This window comes from Cynara cardunculus, assembly GCF_001531365.2.
Source record: "Cynara cardunculus var. scolymus isolate 2C chromosome LG 1, CcrdV1, whole genome shotgun sequence".
Taxonomy (NCBI): domain Eukaryota; kingdom Viridiplantae; phylum Streptophyta; class Magnoliopsida; order Asterales; family Asteraceae; genus Cynara; species Cynara cardunculus.
Window position 1 is genome coordinate 12,373,401 of NC_037528.1, and position 22,929 is coordinate 12,396,329.

At 35.3% G+C, this 22,929-nt stretch overlaps 3 protein-coding genes across 5 annotated transcripts; 2 read left to right on the forward strand and 1 right to left on the reverse strand.

Annotated features, from left to right (window-relative positions):
• The first annotated feature begins 3,089 nt into the window (after window positions 1-3,089).
• Window positions 3,090-15,611, forward strand: LOC112502867. 3 transcript variants are annotated; one of them, XM_025106886.1, is made up of 10 exons: window positions 3,090-3,220; window positions 3,453-3,596; window positions 4,427-4,585; window positions 6,729-6,788; window positions 7,701-7,796; window positions 8,368-8,460; window positions 8,540-8,683; window positions 13,824-13,931; window positions 14,206-14,257; window positions 15,529-15,611. In XM_025106886.1, exons 2-10 carry the CDS (start codon window positions 3,510-3,512, stop codon window positions 15,531-15,533), a joined length of 804 nt encoding a protein of 267 aa, XP_024962654.1. In that variant the 5' UTR covers window positions 3,090-3,220; window positions 3,453-3,509; the 3' UTR covers window positions 15,534-15,611. The 3 variants fall into 3 exon arrangements, with proteins under 3 accessions (XP_024962654.1, XP_024962650.1, XP_024962658.1); XM_025106882.1 differs by lacking the exon at window positions 15,529-15,611 and adding an exon at window positions 14,339-14,630; XM_025106890.1 differs by lacking the exons at window positions 3,090-3,220; window positions 3,453-3,596; window positions 4,427-4,585; window positions 15,529-15,611 and adding exons at window positions 5,344-5,664; window positions 14,339-14,630.
• LOC112502885 lies at window positions 15,523-18,768 on the forward strand. Its single transcript, XM_025106901.1, has 4 exons — window positions 15,523-15,920; window positions 16,257-16,310; window positions 18,113-18,172; window positions 18,448-18,768. Exons 1-4 carry the CDS (start codon window positions 15,594-15,596, stop codon window positions 18,568-18,570), a joined length of 564 nt encoding a protein of 187 aa, XP_024962669.1. The 5' UTR covers window positions 15,523-15,593; the 3' UTR covers window positions 18,571-18,768.
• Window positions 18,769-19,902: 1,134 nt separating this feature from the next.
• Window positions 19,903-21,005, reverse strand: LOC112524099 (peroxidase 31-like). The gene has a single exon (XM_025133751.1). The coding sequence runs from the start codon at window positions 20,996-20,998 to the stop codon at window positions 20,012-20,014; it is 987 nt and encodes a 328-aa protein (XP_024989519.1). The 5' UTR covers window positions 20,999-21,005; the 3' UTR covers window positions 19,903-20,011.
• Window positions 21,006-22,929: the final 1,924 nt, after the last annotated feature.

A 22,929-nucleotide genomic window follows, 5' to 3' on the forward strand; every position in this document is an offset into this window, starting at 1 on the left:
GGATATATCCAAATTTAAAGTAAAAAATAAAAATAAATAACATTTTAATTTTTTCATCAATAAAAAACATTAAAATTAAATGTTTAAAAGAGAGAAAATAATATTCTACTAAATATAATAAATATTTTAATAATTAATATTATCATCTCTACGTTTAGCGGTTAAAGTTTAATGCAAATGTTTTTAAAGATTTTTACTTTTAGAGCATCTTCAACTAGGGCTGCAAACGAACCGAATGAAAACGAACGGTAAATGAACGAAATTTTTTATGTTCGTGTTCGTTCGTTTAGAAATCAGATGTGTTCATTTACGTTCGTTCGTTAACATGTTAAACGAGCGAACATAAACGAACATGCCTAAACAAACATAAACGTTCACAGCCTTCTTCAATCCTTCACGATTTGTAGAAAGTTTTATCTGTAGGCTAGGGTTTTGGGGGAAAAGTGAAAAGGTAAAATTTTCAAATAAGACAAAATGATGATAAAATTTAAATCTAAATAAAATCTAAAAAGTTAAAACTTAAATAAATATTATTTGAATTCAAACTAGATAAATAAAAGATTACATGATAAATTTAATAAACGGGCATAAACGAACGACGTAAATGAGCGAATATAAACGAAAGTAAATGAACGAATGAGACTCTTGTTCATGTTCGTTCATTTAACCGAACGAACAAAAAAAATTGTTCATGTTTATTCATTTATTAAATAAACGAACTTCATGTCGAATGGTTCGTTGACCGTTCGATTTGTTTACAGTCATATCTTCAACATATTCTCTAAAATATAGAAAATTAAAGTTTTATTTTTTGTATTGGTGTGTTAGATTCTCTAGATGTTTTTCTAAAAATAGATAAATTGTGAAAAAGTTTACTGATTTTTTCAAAATTGAATGTTGGAGAGAAAAATAATTATTTTATTAAATTCCATAACAACATTAAATTATTGTTATTTTATAATCATATTGGATTATAGTTTATGATACTATAAGTTAAAATCTTTAAAATAAATAATTTATTAGAGTTAGAGTGTAATCTTTTTAAGATTTAAACTTTTGAATTTATATTTTAGAAAAATTATAAAAAACCTATTCAATATACACTTAATACTTTATTAAAAAAAACAATATGGAAGAATATAAGGGTTCTTGACAAGAATAACTCATCATTTTATTAAAATTACGTTTTAAATCCTTAAATTTAAAAGTTTAAAAAATTAACCATCAGTTATCCTTTTAGCAAATACCGGTACGTAAGAGGACCTGTGTGCAAAAATAAACTTTTATAACATAGATGTGAGTTCTTAAGTGTACGAATATGATACAACGTCGTACCATTAGTTATGGTTGCTCTTATTCGTCATTCGTATTATTTCTAATATACATACTGCTTCGAACCTTTATCGCGTGGAGCAAGTGGTTTTCATCTGGTAACCCTCTTCAAGATATTTCAGTCCTATGGCTACTTTCAAGTATTATTTACTCTTGAAAAATTGTTCAACTTTCACTCGTTTAGAATGTTGATATTTGGGGGGTGATTATTTAGACTTCACAACAGGGACTGACGTTGATAACGGGGGAAACATGCCCCATAATAAATTATAACCCACCGAAAACACTAATATTACTCATACCAAGACTTTCTTTATCTTCCTTCTCCACCCATTCTTTATCTTCTGTATCCAATTCGCTATCAATACTATCTCATTGTAGCCTCAGATATTCATCTATATTAGGATGATACAAACAATCCCCCGAGACAACCCATAATAAGGATCAAGATTAACCTTATATTTCTCATATGTATTTTCAGTGTCATATAAACTGGCTTTATGTTCTTTAACATAAATATTAGAAATATGAATGCCATAATCAGATGGTAGATCTTGGTATTGGTACGTCAGACGATTTTCGTATGACTTATATGGAGTGTTGTATGAATGATATGGAGTTTCATATGTCACCCAACTATGAAACGGGTGATATTGAGATTGATATGTTTCAAGTGGGATTTGAAACGATTGATATTGGGTTTGGTACAAAATGATATGGAGTGCTCTAATTGTCTCTTCACTTTGGAACGATTAGTATGAAATGAGTGGAAACATGTTTTGGCTGGAACCCGACTTACATTGGTTTGATACATATGGAACAAGTTGAAGTATATATTAAGGGTGTTCGGGCCTATACACAGTGGTTGAAACAATCTATTGGTTTGAGTTTAATTCACAAATTTCAGCACCACGATCACAAACATACAATCTTAGGGCTTGCAACGAAATATCCACACCAATAGCCTAAAAAATGTCTCGTATCATCGGTGTCAAATAACTCGACAATCGAACAAGATGACAGAGTTTTATATGTTGATTTAAAACAATTTTGAAATTTAGGTAAGTTTAATTTTCTGGGTAAATAATTGATCAAACCTGAAATATTAAGTGAATCAGCAACAATACAACAATTTTTTACGTTTCTGAAATATAATTTACCACGTCGTTGACTAACTGCCACGAACCTGTACAAAAAATACGTACCATAACTTTCTCAATCACAGACATTGATTCTTGAGAAATTGGAGAAGATAATTTTTTTTTGTAGACATTGGATTGGTAACTATATATCGATAAATTATAGAAAAACCCAAATATATAGTATGTGCGAAGGAGAAAAAAGAATTAAAAAATTGTGGGTTGGTGGGGCCCTTACGCATCGCGCACCGGTCAGTGCATAATGGTGGGGCCCATCGAGTCGTGCATAATGGTGGGGCCCACCGAGTCGTGCATGGTCAAGGCTTGTTACATCGATGTTATAATTTTTTTTTTGCACACAGGTCCCTTTACGCAACGGTCTTTGCTAAAAGGGTAATTGATGGTTAATTTTTTAAAAGTTTAAATTTAAAGGTTAAAAACGTAATTTTAAAAAAGTGATGGGCTATTCTTGTCAGAACCCTAGAATATAATGTATAATTACAAGGTACCAACCAACTACCAGGGACAGGAATCACCTGTTGAGCATATCTTAACGATGGGCTTGTGGGCCGACATATATAAAAATGACGGTAGACCGGTCAAACAGGGACTGACAAACGCCCGATCCCAATTCCCATAATTTATCACCTTCCCGCCAAAGAAGCCCAAAACCCTAATCTTTCCATCTCGTCTCAGCTTCACTTCCACAATCTTCATCAAGGCTATTACGTGCTCATCTGATGTAAAAGGTAAAGCAACATCATCTGATTTTCAGTTTATTTTCCAATTCTTGTAAAAAAATGTAAGTTATCGTCTGCCAAAACCGATTCTTGTTTCTACTCCGATGATGTAAATGATTACGGAAAAAGAGGAGTAGGGTACTGGTCGAAGATCTTGATCTTTCTAAGAATTTAAAATGTAACTTTTCCTGATGTTGTATGCGTGGTCACAGTTTTAATTCAAGTTTGGTCATGATTTCAGGTGGAACTCTATAGTGGATGCAAGATAGGGCAAATTGTTAAATCTTAGGAGTCATTAATGGAAGATGAAAAGGATGCGTTTTACGTTGTGAGGAAGGGGGACATCGTTGGTGTGTACAAGAATTTTAGTGATTTCCAACCTCTGGTAAGAGTGTAAGACATATAATGAGATTGATGCTAGTCTTCTTCTTTCGATCTATTTGATTTTATCTCATGTTAATATCGACTATCTGTCTATTAGTTACCTTTTCACATGTTACTTCTTTCTTTAAAAATAGTTTTATTGAATTTCGAAGTCAAATATAGTCCATTTGGCGTGCAAAAGATTTGAAACTGTATTTATCTTGTTGAAATATGTGATAATTGATACTAATCAGTGTGTACAAGTGGAGATCCAGCATATTTTTCCATGAAAACTGAAAAACCAATACCATTCTATTTATTTGTAGTTATCTTTGGGTAAATAATATTGTTCTATTCATAGTTGTGTTGTATGGTTCACCCTAGTAATCAACCTTTTGTTTAAACCTTGTAGAACTTGCAACAACTTTAATAGCTTGTTGAATTCCAAATTTAGGAGTGCAACTTTTTTATGGATAGAAGGGAGTAATATACACCTTCAGCATATATGGAACTTTATAGAGGTTAATGTTGGTTTAGTTCTGTTCTGCAATGTGAACCAAAAACTTCAACTAAAAATAACTTCTACATAAATCACTAAACTGCGAGTTAATCTGCAACCGAATCATGTATGTTGCTTGAACTATTTTACATGCCATTCATAAACTCTATAGGCTGCATAAGCTAATTAATGCACCTATAGTTCATATGCGGATAAGCCTTGTATGCCACCTAAGGTAATTATAATATCTGTAATGCATATACCTTTTATGTTGCTTAAGCTAATTATTGTATATGCACTTCGTAAATTATGTACACCTCTTATTCTAGTTATTATTGCTTACTATTCTGTAGCTATATGGTCCCAATGTTGCTGTGTTCAAAGGCTATCGATTGCCTAAGCCTGCTGAGGAATACCTCGCCTCACATGGGCTTAACAATGCAATATATTCTGTTGGTGCCTCTGATGTGCAAGGTGAACTTTTTGGCCAACTTGTTCCATGTCCTTTTCAGGTTAGACTACATTTTTTGATTCTTCTGATACCTTTTTATTTTCGTCACGTCTTCATTTATTTAAACGTTTTTAGTTATACCTATACATATGAGGTTGTGTGTAACTGAGTTTTTCAAGCTTGTAACGATGAAGGTTGCACAAAACTCACCATATAGTATGCCATTTCAAATCACTAGACTCACATTTACATTTAAGGATGACACGCACAAGGACAACGATGGAGTCATCCAATAGAAGAAGATACACCAGTTCAACCTTGTTGTTGGTGCTCGCAACTTGTAACTAAAATGTATCATGAAAGTTTGAGGTATGAAAGCAGACCCAAGTGCAGGACCTCTGAACCAAATATAAGAGCACCAACGAACCCTAGGTTTATTAATGTTGAGGGAGTCCCATAAGTTAACTAGTGTTGACTAGGGCTGTAAACGAACCGAATGATCAGCGAACCGTTCGGCGGGAAGTTCGTTTATGTTTGTTTAATAAATGAACAAACATGAACAATTTTTTTCGTTCGTTTAGTTAAATGAACGAACATGAACAAGAGTCTCGTTCGTTTATTTATGTTCGTTTATATATTAAATTTAATATATAATCTTTTATTTATTTAGTTTGTTTAGGCCTGTTCATTTACGTTCATTTAGACCTGTTTGTTTATGTTCGTTTAGTCCGTTCATTTATGTTCGTTTAGCATGTTAACGAACGAATATAAACGAACAGGAACACACCTGATTTCTAAACGAACGAACACGAACACAAAGATTTTCGTTTGTTTACCGTTCATGTTCATTCATTTGTTCGGTTAAGTTAAACAAATGAAGATGGACAAGCCTCTGTTCGTGTTTGTTCGGTTCGTTTACAGCCCTAGTGTTGACCTCATCTTTGCATTTGTTCCAAATAAGGGAATCTTTGCTGCATGGGGTGTGATGCAGATAAAACAGTGTGTTATAAGAGGAGGCAAATGACAAGATGTGTGGAGGTGGCAATAATTACCCACGGTGATGTCACCAGGAAAATCAGTCATGCAACAGTTAGTATTATCAATCGTGGGTCTGTATTCAACCATGGATCAAGTTACACAGTAATTTCCAAGTTCCCACCTTCACCATTTTTTAGAGTGATACAAATTAATAATATTATCAAGTTATTAATTTTTAAACAGATGGAGGAACAACCACTGGGAGGAGCCACTTTCAAAATTTGTCTCTAATAAGAGCGTTCTGAATTATCGTTAAAAGGAACCAAATTCCAATGATGAGTGAGGATTTCATTTCAAATTTTGTTACGCAGAAGCCATCAAAGGCTTTAGCAACACAAGTGCTAGACTGCTGGCCAGTTTGCAAAACTCTTAAAAAGAATACCCTTGGGAAGAAATCTAGTGAGGATACACTGGCTATGACTTATGCGAATGAAGTATCTTGAGAAAGATGAAATGCATAATTTAGGTCTAGATGCTGAAAACTAAATTTTACATATCTAAACGACGGGAACCAAACAAGTACATCAAGTAACTTATAGCAACATTGCTGGCTCTATCCATCCCCTCCATCGGTTGACCCTCACCATTACTTATGGAAAGAACCTTGCTCCTGTATAATTGGCCTTACGTTTGCTGAAAGGATCTTTTTTGCGCTATGAAAAAAAACATGGGCTCTTTTGGCACATGAGAGTTCCTTCTTGAGATGAAGCTTGCCGATAGTTTACCATGAACCTTTTTTGAGACAAATGCTTAGATAGTTTCTTGTAGAATTAAAAAGTTCATAAACATTGTCAAGATTCATCCTGGTCAGCAAAACAATACTATGAAGTCTACCCACCCTAGAATTAAAATCTTTGAGGGCACTTTTCATGAACTTAAGCTAACCAAACATCACTTGTATAGGGTTTGTGGGACCAGAGACTCTCAACCTTGATACTCCATTCTTGAAGTTTGGATGGAAATAAGATAAGAAATCTCACATGTCTACATGAAGATAGTGAAGGCTGGTCTTGTGATCAGATAATCGTCCAGGGAGGACGAACACCAGCCTTAAAGTATTTGCAAGCTGTTTTGTTACTCTTTTATGGCATTTGTACTGTATAACTTTTGTATTTGCAGTAATGATTATTATTTTAAGACATTGTATAATTTTCATATTGTTTCAGCAACCACCTTCTGTTAAGGATAAGGCTGGCACTAAGAATCCTGCTGATAATAGGATAAAGGTAATGCTTAGTCAAAGTTGTAATGGTTTGCATTTTCTTTATTACTATAATTTATTTGGAACTTTTTCTTTCTTTTGGATATATGTTTGATTTATAAAGATGAATGTCAACCAGAAATAGCCAAATTGTTTTAGTGGGTCACTGAGGAGGTGTAGGCTTGGCCCAGTCATTCCAAAATATGGTGAAGAAACAAATCATTATTATGAACGTCATGGTTTATGTACATTTTTCTGGTCTGATGTATTTGATATATAATAGGCATTATATAATCATGCTTACAAGAAATATTAGTCAAAGTAGAAAAGTTTCTACATCTTTCTTCATTACGATGACCACTTCTGGCTTTCTGCTATTAGTTATGTAGTTTAATTGTAGACATCTATAATCTGAAAGATCTCATGTGCTTCAAGGAGCAACTCAACTCACATAAACTACATCCCAAACCTGTGGACGTCTGCAAGAAAAGCCGTGACAACCTAATGGTCTCAGCAACAGTGCAACACATGTGCATTCATGCATCAATCTCCAATTTAATACCCCCTGTGGGCTACTTAACCCTGTTAAGTTGGTCTATCCTTACTTCTTAATGCTTTGTTTTTGGTACAATCATGTCTCCTCATTGCTTGGACATGTCGAATTTACAAACAGCAATCCTTCAGTTCTTGATTTATTTGGTGTTTCTTTAAGTGAAATTAAACAATTGATTTGATGGAGTCACTGCTTTGATATGATCTGTTGCACAAGAATCTTTTTTGGGGTCATGGCTGGAGGATGATGGTATATGTCCTTGCCTGTACAATGTGTTCTCTTTCATAGCTTGCATTTGCGTAGAAAAATTGCTCACAATCTACAGTTATTTTCACCCAGCATTACTGATTCTGAAATGTATTTTGTTTATGTATCTTTCTACAGAAAAAAGTTGGATCAACTTCTTTTTCAGAAGGTCCTCAGAGAAAGCTACCTGAGATTGAAAGCTTTATGGAGACTCTACCGGTTTCTGCTTATTGTGTGAGGTTTTAATAATTTAATCTTTAGAGTAATTATCTTGTTTTACTGAAAAGGTTTTAATGACATAGGTGACAGGCCACTTATTCCTGCTTAGATTTCATTGACTGCACAAAATTGAGTCAGATTTTGAAAACTGATTGTTGTTTGTACTTGGGGTTTTCTTTGGGGTATGGGGTTCTGTTGCCATAATATCACCTTCCCTTTGTTCCAAGAGTTATGGCAGATCATGAGTTTAATGATTGACCATGTTAATGTAAATGAAATGCGGTCCATAATAATGATTCAACCCCCCCCCCCCCCCCCCCCCCCACCTTGTATGCCATTGGCATTATGGATGCTGCAGAATCTATTGGTTAGGAATCACACAACTGTGATACATGTGTGGGATTATATTTGCATGCATCATTGCCAAGATGTCTATCGTTAAATATACATCTAAAATCTAAAGAAGTCAGAGACCAGCAGTTATTAATGGGAGAAGTGAGAATACATTTACCATATTACTTGCCTGTTTTTATTGTTTCCTCATGGTTGGCTGACACTAGATGATCATTTTCTACTCTAATTACAGTGCTCCTGTATTCTTGAGTTTGATGGTGCAGCAAAGGGAAACCCTGGGCCAGCTGGTGCCGGGGCTGTGTTGCGTGCAATAGATGGAAGTCTTGTACGCTCTCAAAACACCACACAGCTCTTTATGTAGTATATTTTGCAGTATTTAGCTCTCTGATCTTGAAGTCTTGTAGGTTTACCGTCTGCGAGAAGGTCTCGGCGTTGCAACAAACAACGCTGCTGAATACCGGGCTGTCATTCTAGGACTGAGATACGCCCTTGAGAGAGGATTTAGGCATATCCGTGTGCAAGGAGACTCCAAGCTTGTTTGTATGCAGGTATTCTTTTTATTTTGTGGGTGGCACTATTTTTCCTTGGCTGTTATGAATTTCGTATTTCTAATAGCTGCTATCAAGTAAAAAAAGTCCAAGTTTGCAAAATCTAGAAGAATATATTCTCTATTGTTATCCCCCTTCTGTAAGGCATTGCAAATCTCCTCACTACAAATTAAAGGTGGTTCTATTTGATCTTTGTGAAGTTGTGAATTAACCTTGACTCTCTTGAAGGTCATACAAGTATTTGAAAAGATGCTGACATGTGCTAATCTTAAAAGAGTTCCATAGACTGCCCAAATGGTGCTGTTAATGATTTATGGACTTGAGGGTTCATAAATTCTAAAATTGGGGATATAGGTGCATCATAGAGTCTAAAGAATTTCTATCATCTTTTACTTAGATTAGAAGTGTGTAGAAAATACAAGTAAAATCAAGCTAGTAAAAGAAATATGTGATTGTTTCCTGTTGCTAACCATTAAAGTTGTAACTTCTATGCGCAAGGTTCACTCTTTGAGAAATGTTTAGTAGGGGTTGAGACTCCGATGAAAATTTGGCTATTGAGTCCAATGACTTGAGTGTCAAAAATAATGATTTTGCTAACCATTAGGCGTAGTTTGTTTTTCAAGAGGTACGTAAGTCTAAAGTCTTATATCATCTCTTGTTTATAAGAGGTGGTGTTGAAGTCTGAAAGTAGAATCAATAAGACTGTTTTTGTAAAACGATAAATGTCTGAATGTGTAAGCAAAATCAAAGTTAATGTTATTAAGAAACTATTATTACAAACAAACATAAATGCTAATTAAAATTTATCAAAAATAGTGTAACACCCCTAAAAATAGGAGTAAATTTAGACCAAAAGTCGATATAGAAATGAAGCCTATAAATATAAATCACCCAAAGGGGAAATAGTATAGCGTTTACAACCCCAAAAATAAAGAGGATAAACAACAACCTACTAATGTAAACTATTCTAAGTTTAGATTATAAACTGGTGTCACTGTCTTCTCCAAAAAAATCATGTCAATATATAATGCCAAACTGACCAAAAGCTATCAATCACAAAATTCCCTCTATCGGCATCCAAACACTCTGCACAAGACTTCGGAGTCCCACTGCTAAGTGAACCCGATATACATGTCATTTAAGAAAAAGTGTTACGTTTGACGCCTAGTGAGTCCAAACAATTAGAAGTAATGCAAATAACCAAAACAATAAAAGTTTATAAGCTTGATATTAAAACCCAAGTTCATGTATTCCAAATAAAGACCATAAGGTCCAAAACACATCTTACTGTGACGGGGGAGTCCCGATTTTCATGGGTAGTGGCGGACCACAGTTCACACTAAAGATCAATGGCCAATGAGTTCAACCAACCATGATTTATAGTTCAAGGCTCCCGATGATCCGAATTATACTCATCCGCTAGAAATTACACCATGTGGTCAATGGCTAGTATTTGATTCCAAGAGTCCATATCAAATGCCCCCGATGGTCCAATGCCTATTTCTAGTTGCAAATGGGAAGACCATCCCTTTTAAATACAAACTGACTCCTATCCTTGTGGATTCATTTGCATCACAACCTAATACTTGTCACAACTTAAAAGTGACCAACCATAATCACACATATAGTTCTTAACTTTCATTATTCAAGTGTCGTCATAAAGTCATTTGACACAAGATTTACCCCAAGGTATCATAACTCCAAGTAAAACTATTTTCTTTCCTCGACAAAATATCACATTCATCAATTTTTTTCCCAAAAGTTCACAAGCTTCAAGAATGGCTTTGCTTCACAAGTAATAATGCGTCTTTTCCAAGTTAACCATTTTCGATGAAATATCCTTCAACAATGTCAAAATCAAGTATAATCATAAATCATGGAGTTCAAATTCCACAATTACATTTATGTACCTAAAACACACTTTTATAGGACACACTTGAATATTTGACGTTTTCGAGCAAAAAGGGTATAAGACCCCCATATCTTCCAAATACCCAAAATTGGTCAAAGTTCAAGATTATGTAAAATACATCATGAAGAATTTTTTAGGAGACGAAAATGAAGCATTTTGACGTCTATAAGGTTTAAATAAAGTTAGGATGAACTCACATTGCTTGGTTTTGGTAAAAACCTAAAAACCGAGAAAACCCTAGAAATGGTGGTGAGATCTTGAGCTCTAACACTACAAGCTTGATGATTAATGCCACTTTAATGTGCCTTCAATGCTCTTTTAGTGTGGACTTAGGGTTTCACTAAGAGGGAGTAAATGTAGAGAGAAAAAAAGTTGGTGAATGAATAAATGAAGTCTAAGTTGAAAATCCCGATTTATCACCTACAGGCATTATGTGACCTTGCCATGCGACGCTAGGATTGTCCGCTTTTCTGACTATATTTATGGTACTGAACATGCAACGGTGGCCTTGTCCCAAAACTCCCACTTACGGTACATAAAATGCGACCCTGCCATGCGACGCAAGGGTCACGGCATAAGGGTCGCGGAACCCATGCAAAAGCTTAAGATGTCACATTCAAGCCCAATTCAAGGTCTAATTCTCAAGGCTTAATCCACCAACATAGAAACTAGATATACGAACTTAAATAACGAGCGTAACCTTGATTAAGACGGAACATAATCTAGTCAGTTACATCATAAATCCCGGGTGTTACAAATCGTATTTTATTATTTGAAGATAAGAACAAAAAGAGTTGGTATTTTCTAAGAGTACTAAGTTTTGTGCTATTGAAACTTGTACATCTTGGATGTTCTCAAGTCTCAAATGTTCTATTGTCATGGTACAAGTCGTAAAGCTCGAGTTTGTTATCTGTCATGATAGTCCTTAGGAGCTGCTGCCTGCTCACTGCCGGCACTCTGTTCACCGAATGGTTCCCATCACCACCTGCTTTTGGCTTCTTTTTTCATCACAACACCACAACAAAGCAATTTTATTTATTATTTAAAAATTGCAAATGAATTGGCGAGCTTGATCTCTGGATTCTTGTCGGTGGTTCTTCAGTCGAATGGCTGGCGACAAAGGTCATATCGGTCTCTCTTTAGTGAAAGATATGATGGATTTTGGATAACTATTTCTGCCCGTGGTGAGAAGGGAAGAGAGAGCAGGGTTTACCACTTGTTTTTTAGGGTTCCAAATTTTTTGTTTTTGTTTTTGTTTTAGGGAAATAAGAGGACGCTAAGAGGTTAACGAGTTTACCTCTTATCTAATAAGAGGACGGTAAGAGATTTTAAGATCTTATCGCAAAAAAAGTCTTACAAGTCTAACCTCTTATCTAGTAAGAGATAAGGCGAATATGAGGTTTTTCAAAAAATAATAAGTACCTTAACCACAAAGGACAAGAAAAGAATGGGCTATGAATGGTGAGAAATAGGATGTCATGCTGGAATTTTGAGGGATCACCTCATGCATATGATATCCATATGCTGCCTTTTGGAGCTTCACCGCAGGGTTCCACAGATTCCTTATTGTACCCATATGGCATTGGTTTTTCCTATATTTCTGGAGTTTCTCCATATGCATACAGTAACTATCCACCATGTTATTATATGTTTGGTAAAACTGCGGTAGTCTTGCTTTGTTCCTCTTTGAAATTTGTGCCGAGTTCATTTCTATCTTGTCTCATTTATTTCAAAATATGTTTTAACGATAAAACACTACTAGGACATCAGAGAGGTAAAACACATATAAAAATGCTCCACATGTAGTTTTGATAGTTCATACATCACCTGGAAATCAACAAGTCAAAGATCACAAGTAGTCTCTGAGCAGGGAGCTTTAAATAAAGTAACAGGCATAATCAATATTATCATTGCTTTAGATGAATGCAAGTGTTTATAAGTCAAGTCACTAATGAGATGAACAGTTGGTTACTTCATAACCATTATACTATTTCATTTGTCCTAAAAGATTGCAACAATATCCATTTTGGGAGTCTCATATTAATTGCAATATTTTTCATTTTTGGCAAACTTTGAATTTATATATAGCTATTTGCCATAGCAATTATTACAAAATATTGGATAAGGGTTTTGGTCACAAGATTCTCTATTTTATTATTAATAAGTAGTAACTTTACATTTGATTGATACTAAAGCACTTTCATAGGTTTCTAAAAATTATGTGTGTGGTCAATGCTGCAGTTACTTTTAGATGGAGGAAGTACATTAAGGGGGTGCTTGGGGGAAAGAGAGGAAGGTAACGAAAATATAAATCATTAATGGTGCCGGCTCATTCCCATTTTCATTCCCTGAAACTGACCAAGCGCCCCTAAGTAGTGATAGCTAAAACACATTTAGTATACACACATAATATGTAAGTTAAAGAAATCTTTTATTTTTTTGATATGCAAATCACTAGTTATTATTAAATGTTACCTCTTTTATTTGTGTGTGTGTACCTATATCTATACATGTATGTATGCATGATCCAGAACATATGCAAGGGGCGAAACGTTTGCCTCTTGCCCCTTGATGCACACCTAGTAATGCATTAAGCAATATACAAGTGCGAGATTTGTGCTCAGCATCTCTAGTTTATGTTGGGCAAGCCATAACCACTTCATCAAGCTTGGGACTAAAAAGATAAAGTTTTGGTAGATTTCATATAAAACTTGAGCTACTGTTTATGAAATTTGGTGACAACCTGTACGAGTAACATTCTTTTGCTAGGTTCCATACCAAGAATGAATAGTAGAATTGTATCTCAACCACAAACATTGCTTTGAAGTTGCAAAATAAGAAGGCTTTTTTAAACCGGTACACAAGCAAATGCATTAATACTTGTTTAGTTTGTGAGAAAGGGGTGTATATACGAATAGGGTGATTATAAGGTAGTTGTATTTAAGGTAACCTACATAGTTCTTAAGAAAGAGATTTACCACTGTATGACACATTTAAGGCCCACTTAGGCCGAACCTACTCTGGCTTGTGGTGCTTAGTCTCTTCTCTTCTTTTGACTTTAGTAGTCTTCTTTTTCTAATAATCCTGCAACTAATGGCAGTCAGTGACTTCTTGCATCGACTGCTTTACTTTTGAGGATTTTGCTTTCTGTCAATGGACTTGCTATATGTCTACTTTTTTCAGTGCCCTTTATCTTATTAACGTCTTAACACAACCTGGACAAAACAGGTTAATGGTCTGTGGAAAACCAAAACCCAGAACATGACCAGCTTGTGCAAAGTAGCCAAGGAGCTGAAGGATAAGTTTGCATCTTTCCAGATTTGTCATGTTGAAAGGGTATGTTAGCATTCGAATTATTCCTTTGGAAGCGGTGTATTATAGCTGTTCTCTAAACCTTAACAAGTTTATGCAGTTTCCTTACACTGTACTTGTTGCAGTCACAAATATTGCTTCATCCATATGCAATTATGACCAAAGTTTTGAAAATACCGTCACCTTGATGTATACATAAAGAACAAGGCAAAAATTAGGAAATGATATCTAAAGACGCTCCTACATTTGTCAACGTGTTTCTAATTTTTGGATTCTTTTTCGTTTTGATATTTGAAAGGAGTTCAATACCGAAGCTGATGCTCAAGCAAATCTGGGAATACATCTTCAGAGTAAGAATGGGTTATTATTTTTGTTTTTTGTTTATGGTTTGGTATTTTATTGGTTGGTTCATAAATATGATATATTTGCAGTTGGTGAGGTTCAAGAGGAAGTTGAGAGGAGATAGTTGAAAATGGGGAAACATGCAGCTCTATTTTTGTTCATCAGTGAGGGTTAAGGAGTATTAATGCAGCAGCATCATCAATTAATGTACCATAACTTGTAGAAGCTGTTGTGTTAATTTAACTACCATATGACTCCCTTGAACACTTTTGACTTTTTGTAAAATGCACCATTGTAATGTAGATCAAGGTGGGGCTAGTTTAAGATTGGAATTCATGAGTGAATGAATTATTTAATCATTATACTTGAGTTTTTATCACACATCACACGTGTGTCGATGTAGGTGTTGGGAGGATGAGATGTACAAAGACGTAGAAAGGTTGTTTTGCAAAAAAGATGAAGCTTAAGGGATCAAGAATAAAAGCAATCAACCTTGAGGTTGACTTGATGGGCAAATGAAGGCCATCTTTTTCATGGCTCGCTCAGTTTTGGCGGTTTTCTTTATAGTCCTAACTTTTATGGAATTAGTCGAGATACACTTGAAGCTTGTTTGGCCATTCATGTATACGCAAAGAAAAAAGAACATCTGTAATGGTTTTGACTCCATTAAACAAACGTTTACTTAGAGTATCTCCAGTAACTATTCAAAACCTTTAAAATTTTCTATTTCAATGTAGCTGTTAGAGATGTCATAGTTTTCATTATTTATGGGTCATGACTCGTGTGAATGTAATCACATGTTTCAAGTCCCTTGCCAAATATTCTGAAGAATACGAGAAACCAGTGTCGTTATTTTTGTAAGTATAATGGTCGTGTGTAAAATCGAAATGTTTAGGTTTATAAATATAGAGAGAGAATCAGGTTTAAACAAAAACAATAACCAAATAAAAGAACACGAAAGCGATCAAATCACGTGCAAATCAATTGCGAATTTACATTAATGATCAACGTAAGGAAGGGTGTGCGGGTGACGTGACCCACTACCTCAGATCATGACCAAAATTACGTGAATCACTTACGATTTTATTGGTAAATCACATTTGATTCGACAGTTTTTTGATTCTCTTAATAGTTATTGTTTTCGTATGATGGTATCTTTTTCTATATATTTACTTATTTAAAATCCGTCAGGTTGTTGTACCATGAGGAACTTTAGTTGTACCCTGTAGTACAAGTTCGCTTGATGATAACTCTTGTTTCTGCTTGGTGGGATGGATAGGGTGATATAAACTCAGGTCCTCTTCTCTACCGAATCTCTCTCTCTCTTGAAGAAAAGAAGCAGAAATGGCCACTATTTTTGCATCTTCCTCCATCTCTTGTTGCAAACCTTTTAACCCCCATAAAAACCCTACAACTCTTTTGCCTGCTTCTATTTCTACCACCACTTTCTCCTCTTATTTGCCCGTTCGACTTGGATTGACCCTTACCATTCCCAATTCTTACTGTAATTCATTCATATCCAACAAAAATTCGTCCAATTTCAACAAGATAAGGTCTGTAGCTGGAGAAGAATCTGTAATAGAACAAGACACCGTTACCAACCAAGGAGACATCGAGCCCACAGTTTCTGTTCCTGTTTCCCCTTCCGATATCCTCACCATGTTCTTTCAGGTATTCATCTCTTCCATTCCCCCTGTTTTTGTTTGTAAAAGTTATGTCTTTACTGATCGGCTGATGAATGCCTGCCAACTGTTTGATTTCGGTTCAATATTCAAAGAACAAAAACACACATCTTTTATGGAAGTTTGAAGCTGTCCAATAAATCTTTGAATTGCTGTATACTGAAATCCAATTGCAATTGAACACATTCCCATGAACGTGTTTCATGTAACAGCATTTCACTCTTCAAGATTCTGGATTCATAACAGCATATAGCTAAAAAGTTCCTTGTAATGTTATCCAATTTGCTTTGTAACAAATCTTTGATCCTTTTGTTTTTATATGGAGGCTGAGGGAACAATGAGTGAAGGAGCTATTCCTTCAGTGACAAGTGCTTTAGAGGTAAATGCTACTTATCTCCAACTTTAATTTAATATACCAAGTGCTGCAATCTTTTGTAGTATGTGGGTGGATAAATTTTATATCTCAACGACAATATGCTGGTAACGGTTCCCTCTGATTAGTGTATCTCGCTTGGTCCTCGTCTATGGTCGTACTTGATATTTCATTTTATGATCTCATACTTGACTGCAACAAAACTTGTCCTGTTAATGAACCTATGTGTGTGTGTATATATATATATAGATGAAGAATTGTATGAGAATAGGAGTTAAGGTGAGAAGTTTAAGAAGGGATTTGGACCCTTATCACTTTTAATCTCAAACCAACCGATGAATTGTGCTTTAGAAGGGAATTGATCCGGTGTATCTCATTACACTTAATGTAGTGTTTCTCTTCAATTAGGATTGATCTAAGGGTGAAGATCCCTTCTTACCCTTCTCACCATAACTTTCATTCTCACCTGAACCCATATTCATATAGATAGATAGGCAGCAGTCACAATGCTCCTAGTGGACTTTGGGTTTTCCCTTGGTTTCGTGACTAAAGGGCCACAATCACTTTATATAAGGTATTGGAAGATTGATGGATCTGGAGCCATTAAAGATAATGCAAAATTCCATATATTTTTGAGTAACCATGGGTACCAGCTTGTGTGCACCTCATGGGCCCTGAAGTTAATAGCTCGAAAAATCTCTAGTGGCCCTTAGGAAACTTGAAATGGCGATCAATGGAGGAGCCCAAGGCCCAGGTTTTTTTTTGCTGGTTGAACTGGTCCTCAAGGTTGCACGTGCCTTGATTAATCTCATGGATCTGAAGTTAACAACCAGGAAAAATTCCTGGTGACCTTGAGGAGACTCGAATTGGCGATCTATGGGGAGGAAACCCAAGGCCTAGCCTGTATTTGCCATTTAAACTGGCCCTCAAGGTTGCACGTGCCTCGATTAATCTCATGGGCCTTGAATCCCTAGTGGCCCTGAGAAGACTCCAACTGATGATCTATGGGGAGGAGCCCTAAGGCCTAGTCTTTATTTTCCGGTTGAACTGGCCCTCAAGGTTACAACACACCCTTTGATTAGTCTCTTGGTCCCTGATGATAACAGATAGGACAAATCTTTATGGCCCTGTGGTGATCTGAACTGACGATCTAAGGGGAGGAGCCCCAAGGCCCAATCTTTATTTTCTGGTTGAACCGGCCCTCGAGGTTGCACACGGCTCCATCAATATCATGAGCACTGAAGATAACAACTAGGAAAAATCCTTAGTGCCCCCCCCCCCCCCCCGAACTGAAAATTTATGGGGAGGAATTTGCTGGTTGAACTAACCCCTAAGGCTGCATGAGCTTCGATTAATCTCATGGGCCCTGAAGATAACATCCCTAGTGGTCCTAAGGAGATGGCGACCTATGGGGAGGTACCCCAAGGCCTAGGCTCTGTTTGCCGGTTGAGCTTCCCCCCTCAAGGTTGCATGCACCCCAACACAAATGAGAAAAGTACAGTAGTTATAGATTTTGCTCAATCACAGCTCCACTATTGCTCAAGCCTCAAGTATGGCTAGGAACGAACAAGTAAAGTGGATTTTCAAGTATGTATATATGTGTAAGGTTCTTATAGTGGTGGCCGTGCGGATCCTACGTTACCATCACCGACCTTAAAGTGTCTCTGAAAAAATATGAGACCAGGACCAATGAACTAGTTCCATGAATTACGTCATCATCACCAGCAAGTAGGGTTTGTTTAAGATGGTATAAATTAATGCAACCAACCTCTGATGTTATTCATATGTGCATTCCCTTGTTCCTTCAGGAGACAGAGGGCATCTCAAGCTTAAGAGTCCAAGTTCACGAGGGTATTGCAAGCGTCGAGGTGAGCTCATTTTTCTTTATGTGATAAGCGACATACCTGTGCTTGAACCATGGTCCTTTTCAATTGATTTAGTTTTGAAAAATCCTCCTAAAATCATTAAAAAAAATCCGCCATTGACATACTACAAACGCCTCAATAACTACCGCTCTACTATTTGAGGTAGAGATCAGATTTGCGTACATCTTACCCTCACCTCTGGATGGGATATACTAGACTTGTTTAAAGGATTATTTCACAGAGCAAAAGAATGAGAGATTATCATGTTTTTGTTTTAGTTAAAGAAGCAAACGACGGTGCAAGCTACTGGAGTGGCTTCTAATCTGGTTGAGATCATACAAAGTTCTGGATTTAAGTTGCAGGCATTGAATTTAAGCTTTGAGGATGAAGATGCCAACTAAATATTCGATTTAAATTTGTTTTCTTGAATAGTTGAGGTATCCTGCTGATGTTTCTTATTTGCATTTGGTGTTGTCTTCCAAAGTAATCGAGTTATCATTTTGACCCACAAAAGATGAAGTTTTTAGGGTTAGGGTTCAAGATTGTTGTTATTCTGCCATCATATATGCTACTGTCTAATGAATTGCATATGATTTTTGGAAATGGGTGATCCCAACTCGTGACTGGACGCTTCACCCACAACACTGACTCCTTTCCCAGTTGGGATGTCCAAAAGAAACTGAAATCGACGATGAAAATTGAAAACTGAAATTTTTGGGTCGGATGCGGGGACTAATTTTTTCGGAGACGGGGTGGGAGCATGTACCAATTTCGCCATATCCCCTTTTTGAGATGAAAATCTCATTGCGATCTCGTTCCCTTTTTTCTTTCATTTATACCATGAATTCATTAGATAGATGCCGTTTCCTGTCTCGAAAAATTCTTTTCTTCTATTTGTCTTTGATTTCTTGTCTATCTTCTTTCATCTTCTATAGGAGGCTCATATTTGGTCCAATCAAAAACGATTTTATCATTTATGTATCCGAAATTCAATATAGGGATCTGATTTTGGGAGTTACTCTTGGTGTATTTTAGGTTTGTTATGACGTAGATAAGGTTCTAGTAATGGATATTGGTGGATCTAAAGTATTCATTAAAGAAAGCTCAAGATTAAGGTAAAACCTAGATTTAGCCTAGATCTAGCAAGATGAATTCAAGTTGCTTTATGAAAACTATATACATGCCAAAATCAAATGTTTATTTTGAAGTATTGAAATGTTTTCCTTGATATTTATCAAATGTGGTCATTATTTGATAATGTTTACATTTTTGTATAATGGTTTATAAAACTTGAGAAATGCCCGTCTAAAAGATTTTAGACATTTTGATAACTAAATCATAAGTGTGTCATATCTAGAGATTATTTTGGTATTACTGCATTTTTTTGTACTTGGTTTAATAAACTGTTTAGAAAATGCATGTTATTATGTTACGAGACATTTTGGAAATGTGAAAATATGATTTCATTTAGAAATGTGAAAATATGATTTCATTTTTATGTTAAAATTGAGTTAAATTATATACTAAAAATGTAAAAAGTAAATTTGAATGTTAATATCGATGAGAAAGAAAATAAATAAATAAATATGCATTTTGAGCAGAGATGATTAAACATGTCCTATTGAGTTCATGATTAAAGGTCGTTGACGTTGGTAGTCCCAAAGTCAACTTCCATGAAGAGAGCTCATCGTTGAATTTAATGGCTTCAAAGGACATCAACGGAACACGAATGGTAATGAAGAAACTCTGTTAATTGATTATGGCAGAAAACTCAGTATACAAATTATATCGTTCCAAAAATAGAAAGAAAAAACAAAACCCAAAAGAATTACTGAATCTGATTTAGTTGAACGAGTCACACCGGCGCCGGATCTCACCTCTCCGACCACTCTTCACACCGTATAAACTCAGCTTCTCAATTGCTCGACCAAATGCCTCAAAGAACGCCTTCTGATCTCTAGCGTATAACTCCACAAACGGCCTCGTTCTTGCATCCATTGTTAACGCCCTATCGGATCTCAAAACCCCCAATCCCTTTGGCAAGTTCTTGTAGTACGAGTTATCGAAATCCCGTGGGGTCATTATGTCGTTAAACACCGACAACGATGGGTTTTTCCGGTAATCGGCACACGCATTTCTCAGTCCCTGTGCGTACCTCGGATTGTAAGACGGATCGAACGCTGATGTTCTGCTGTAATTGTAAATATCTGAGCTAATTTCACTGCAATGAGAGAACCCAATCGTGTGGGCACCAGTTAACGCCACCATTTCCTGGATTGAAAACCCTCTGTAGGTGAAGATCTTGATGATTTGATTCATGGACATGGTGGGTTTGGGAAGAATGTATTGAGCGCGTGAAGCTCTAGACACTAATCCGTCTCTCCGGCCGAGTTTCACGGCGTAGAAGGGCCCACCCATCATCGTCACAAGGTTGCGCGTGGCGACGGCGAGGATGTCAGCACACGAGACAACTCCTGGGCAGGCGAGTTCCAGGGCGGTTTTAGCACGGACGACGACGTCGAATCCGTCTCCGGGAAGTGAGAGGTTGATGTCGGCGTCACGCTCGGCTTTGTTGAAGGGAGTGGAGGAGATGAGGATGGAGCCGTCGCAGCCTTCCACGAGGCAGTCGTGGAAGAAGAGGCGAAGAGCAGCGCCAGCGGTGGTGGGTGAGGCGATCTGCTTGTTGGTGGTGGTGTCCTGCATTATCTGTTCAAATCTGGGGCATGTTTTCTGGTAGAAAGTGGTGGTAAGTTGCTGTGAATGTGAAGGTAAGATGAAGAGTAATGAGATGGAGAGAAGTAAAGCAAATGCCTTCACCATTACCGCCATGGATGAGCCTGTGTGAGCTGAAAGAGAGGTTGCAGATAGCGGCATCTCTGTGAAGGAGGAGGGTTTTAAGGTGTTCCTACGAAGTTATTTTTAATCGTTATTTATTACTCATCATTATTTAATATAAATGATAAAATAATGGAGTAATCATTAAAATAACCAATTCTTTTCTAAATTCACTGCAAAATAGCCACAATATTTCTCGTATATTTTCAACAGAGTTTTTAAAAAATTTAAAATAAAAATCTAAAAAAAAACTTGTAAATTCTTATTTAATTTCTTAAATAAGAAATTATCTATATTATATTATAAAATATTTGACAAAAACTTTTAAAAATTATTTTTTATGCATTAAGTATTGTTTATTGATGTATATTACTGAAAATTCAAGATTACAAGTAAATTATCCGTATGTACAACTTATTAAAATTACATGTTTGAATTTGTATAATTAACTAAAGATAAACATAGTCAAATCTGGATAATTATCTCATTTTAAATATATAAAATTTAAAATATATTTAGGATAATCATTGAATTCAAAATACTAAATATTATCTTTATAAAAAAATTATATTATTAAACTAAAAATAAATGACTTCATTATTAAATCTATCTATACTATATTATAAACATTTGACAAAAACTTTTAAAAACTATTTTTTATGCATTAAGTACTGTGTATTGATGTATATTACTTAACATTCAAGATTACAAGTAAATTTTACCGTATGTACAACTTATTAAAGTTCTATGTTTGAATTTGTATAACTAACTACAGATAAACATAATTAAATTCTGGATAATTATCTCATTTTAATTATAAAAAAATTAAAATATATTTAAAATAAATATTGAATTCAAAATGCTAAATATTATCTTTATAAAAGAATTATATTATTAAACTAAAAATAAATGAGTTCATTATTAAATCTAAATTAAATTCTAATAAAAATTGAATTAAAAAAATTACACAAAAAATAGGAACTTTTAAATATTTAATTTGATACAACACTCGATGTATGTTTTTTCAAAATTTTATGATATCTTCAAATTTATATTTTATTCAAAAAAATAAAAACAATATCGTTTTTTCGGTACCACATAAAATTGTATTATAACATCGACTGAGACATAATAAAATGAAACATTAAAATTAAGATTGATCTCGCTGCATTGTACGAGTATATTTCTAATATATTATTATATAGGTCCTGGTATGGTGGACTTTTATTTAATTTCTTAATTTAATTTGTTATTTATAATATAACAATAAAAATTACAAAATGTAAGTTCTTATAAGAAGTTTATAGAAAATGTTAAAAATCTCAATAATTAATGTGTATAAGAAAGGAATTTATTGGAAAGAATGCATTTAGTTAATTCCTTTAATTATTAACCCTAAAATAATTAGGTAGGAAGTGAAATGATTAAAAAAAAACTAAAATATTAATTTATTGAAGCATTTTATGAATGAGGAGGAGCGTGCAGAGTAGTTTTTACGATTTGGGTTACAGGGGAGGGGAGGGGAGGCGGCCACTAATCACGGTGGACGACACGCGGTTTAAGGTGGCCAGGGTTATTTCTGTAATTTAGCAAAAGTTTCATGTGACTTCCTTCATGTGATTGGAGACAGCTATTACGGGAGGAGGTGTTCCAATGCGAAAGCTGTACACGTGGATCCAGAGAGCAGCATGATCCAACGGTGGATAGTCAACCCCTTCAAATAATATATGAAAATGATATGATGCAATATTAACTTAAAAGAATAATCCCTTAACTTATGCTCAATTTACACCTTCATTTTATGGAACTTTTTCCACTTACAATCCAAAATCCTCGTTTTTGCCCTGATTCTCACCCAATTATAGTAAGTATACTCTTTTTTTTTTTTTTTTTCAACTATGGGTGTTTGGATCAGTTTGTATGTA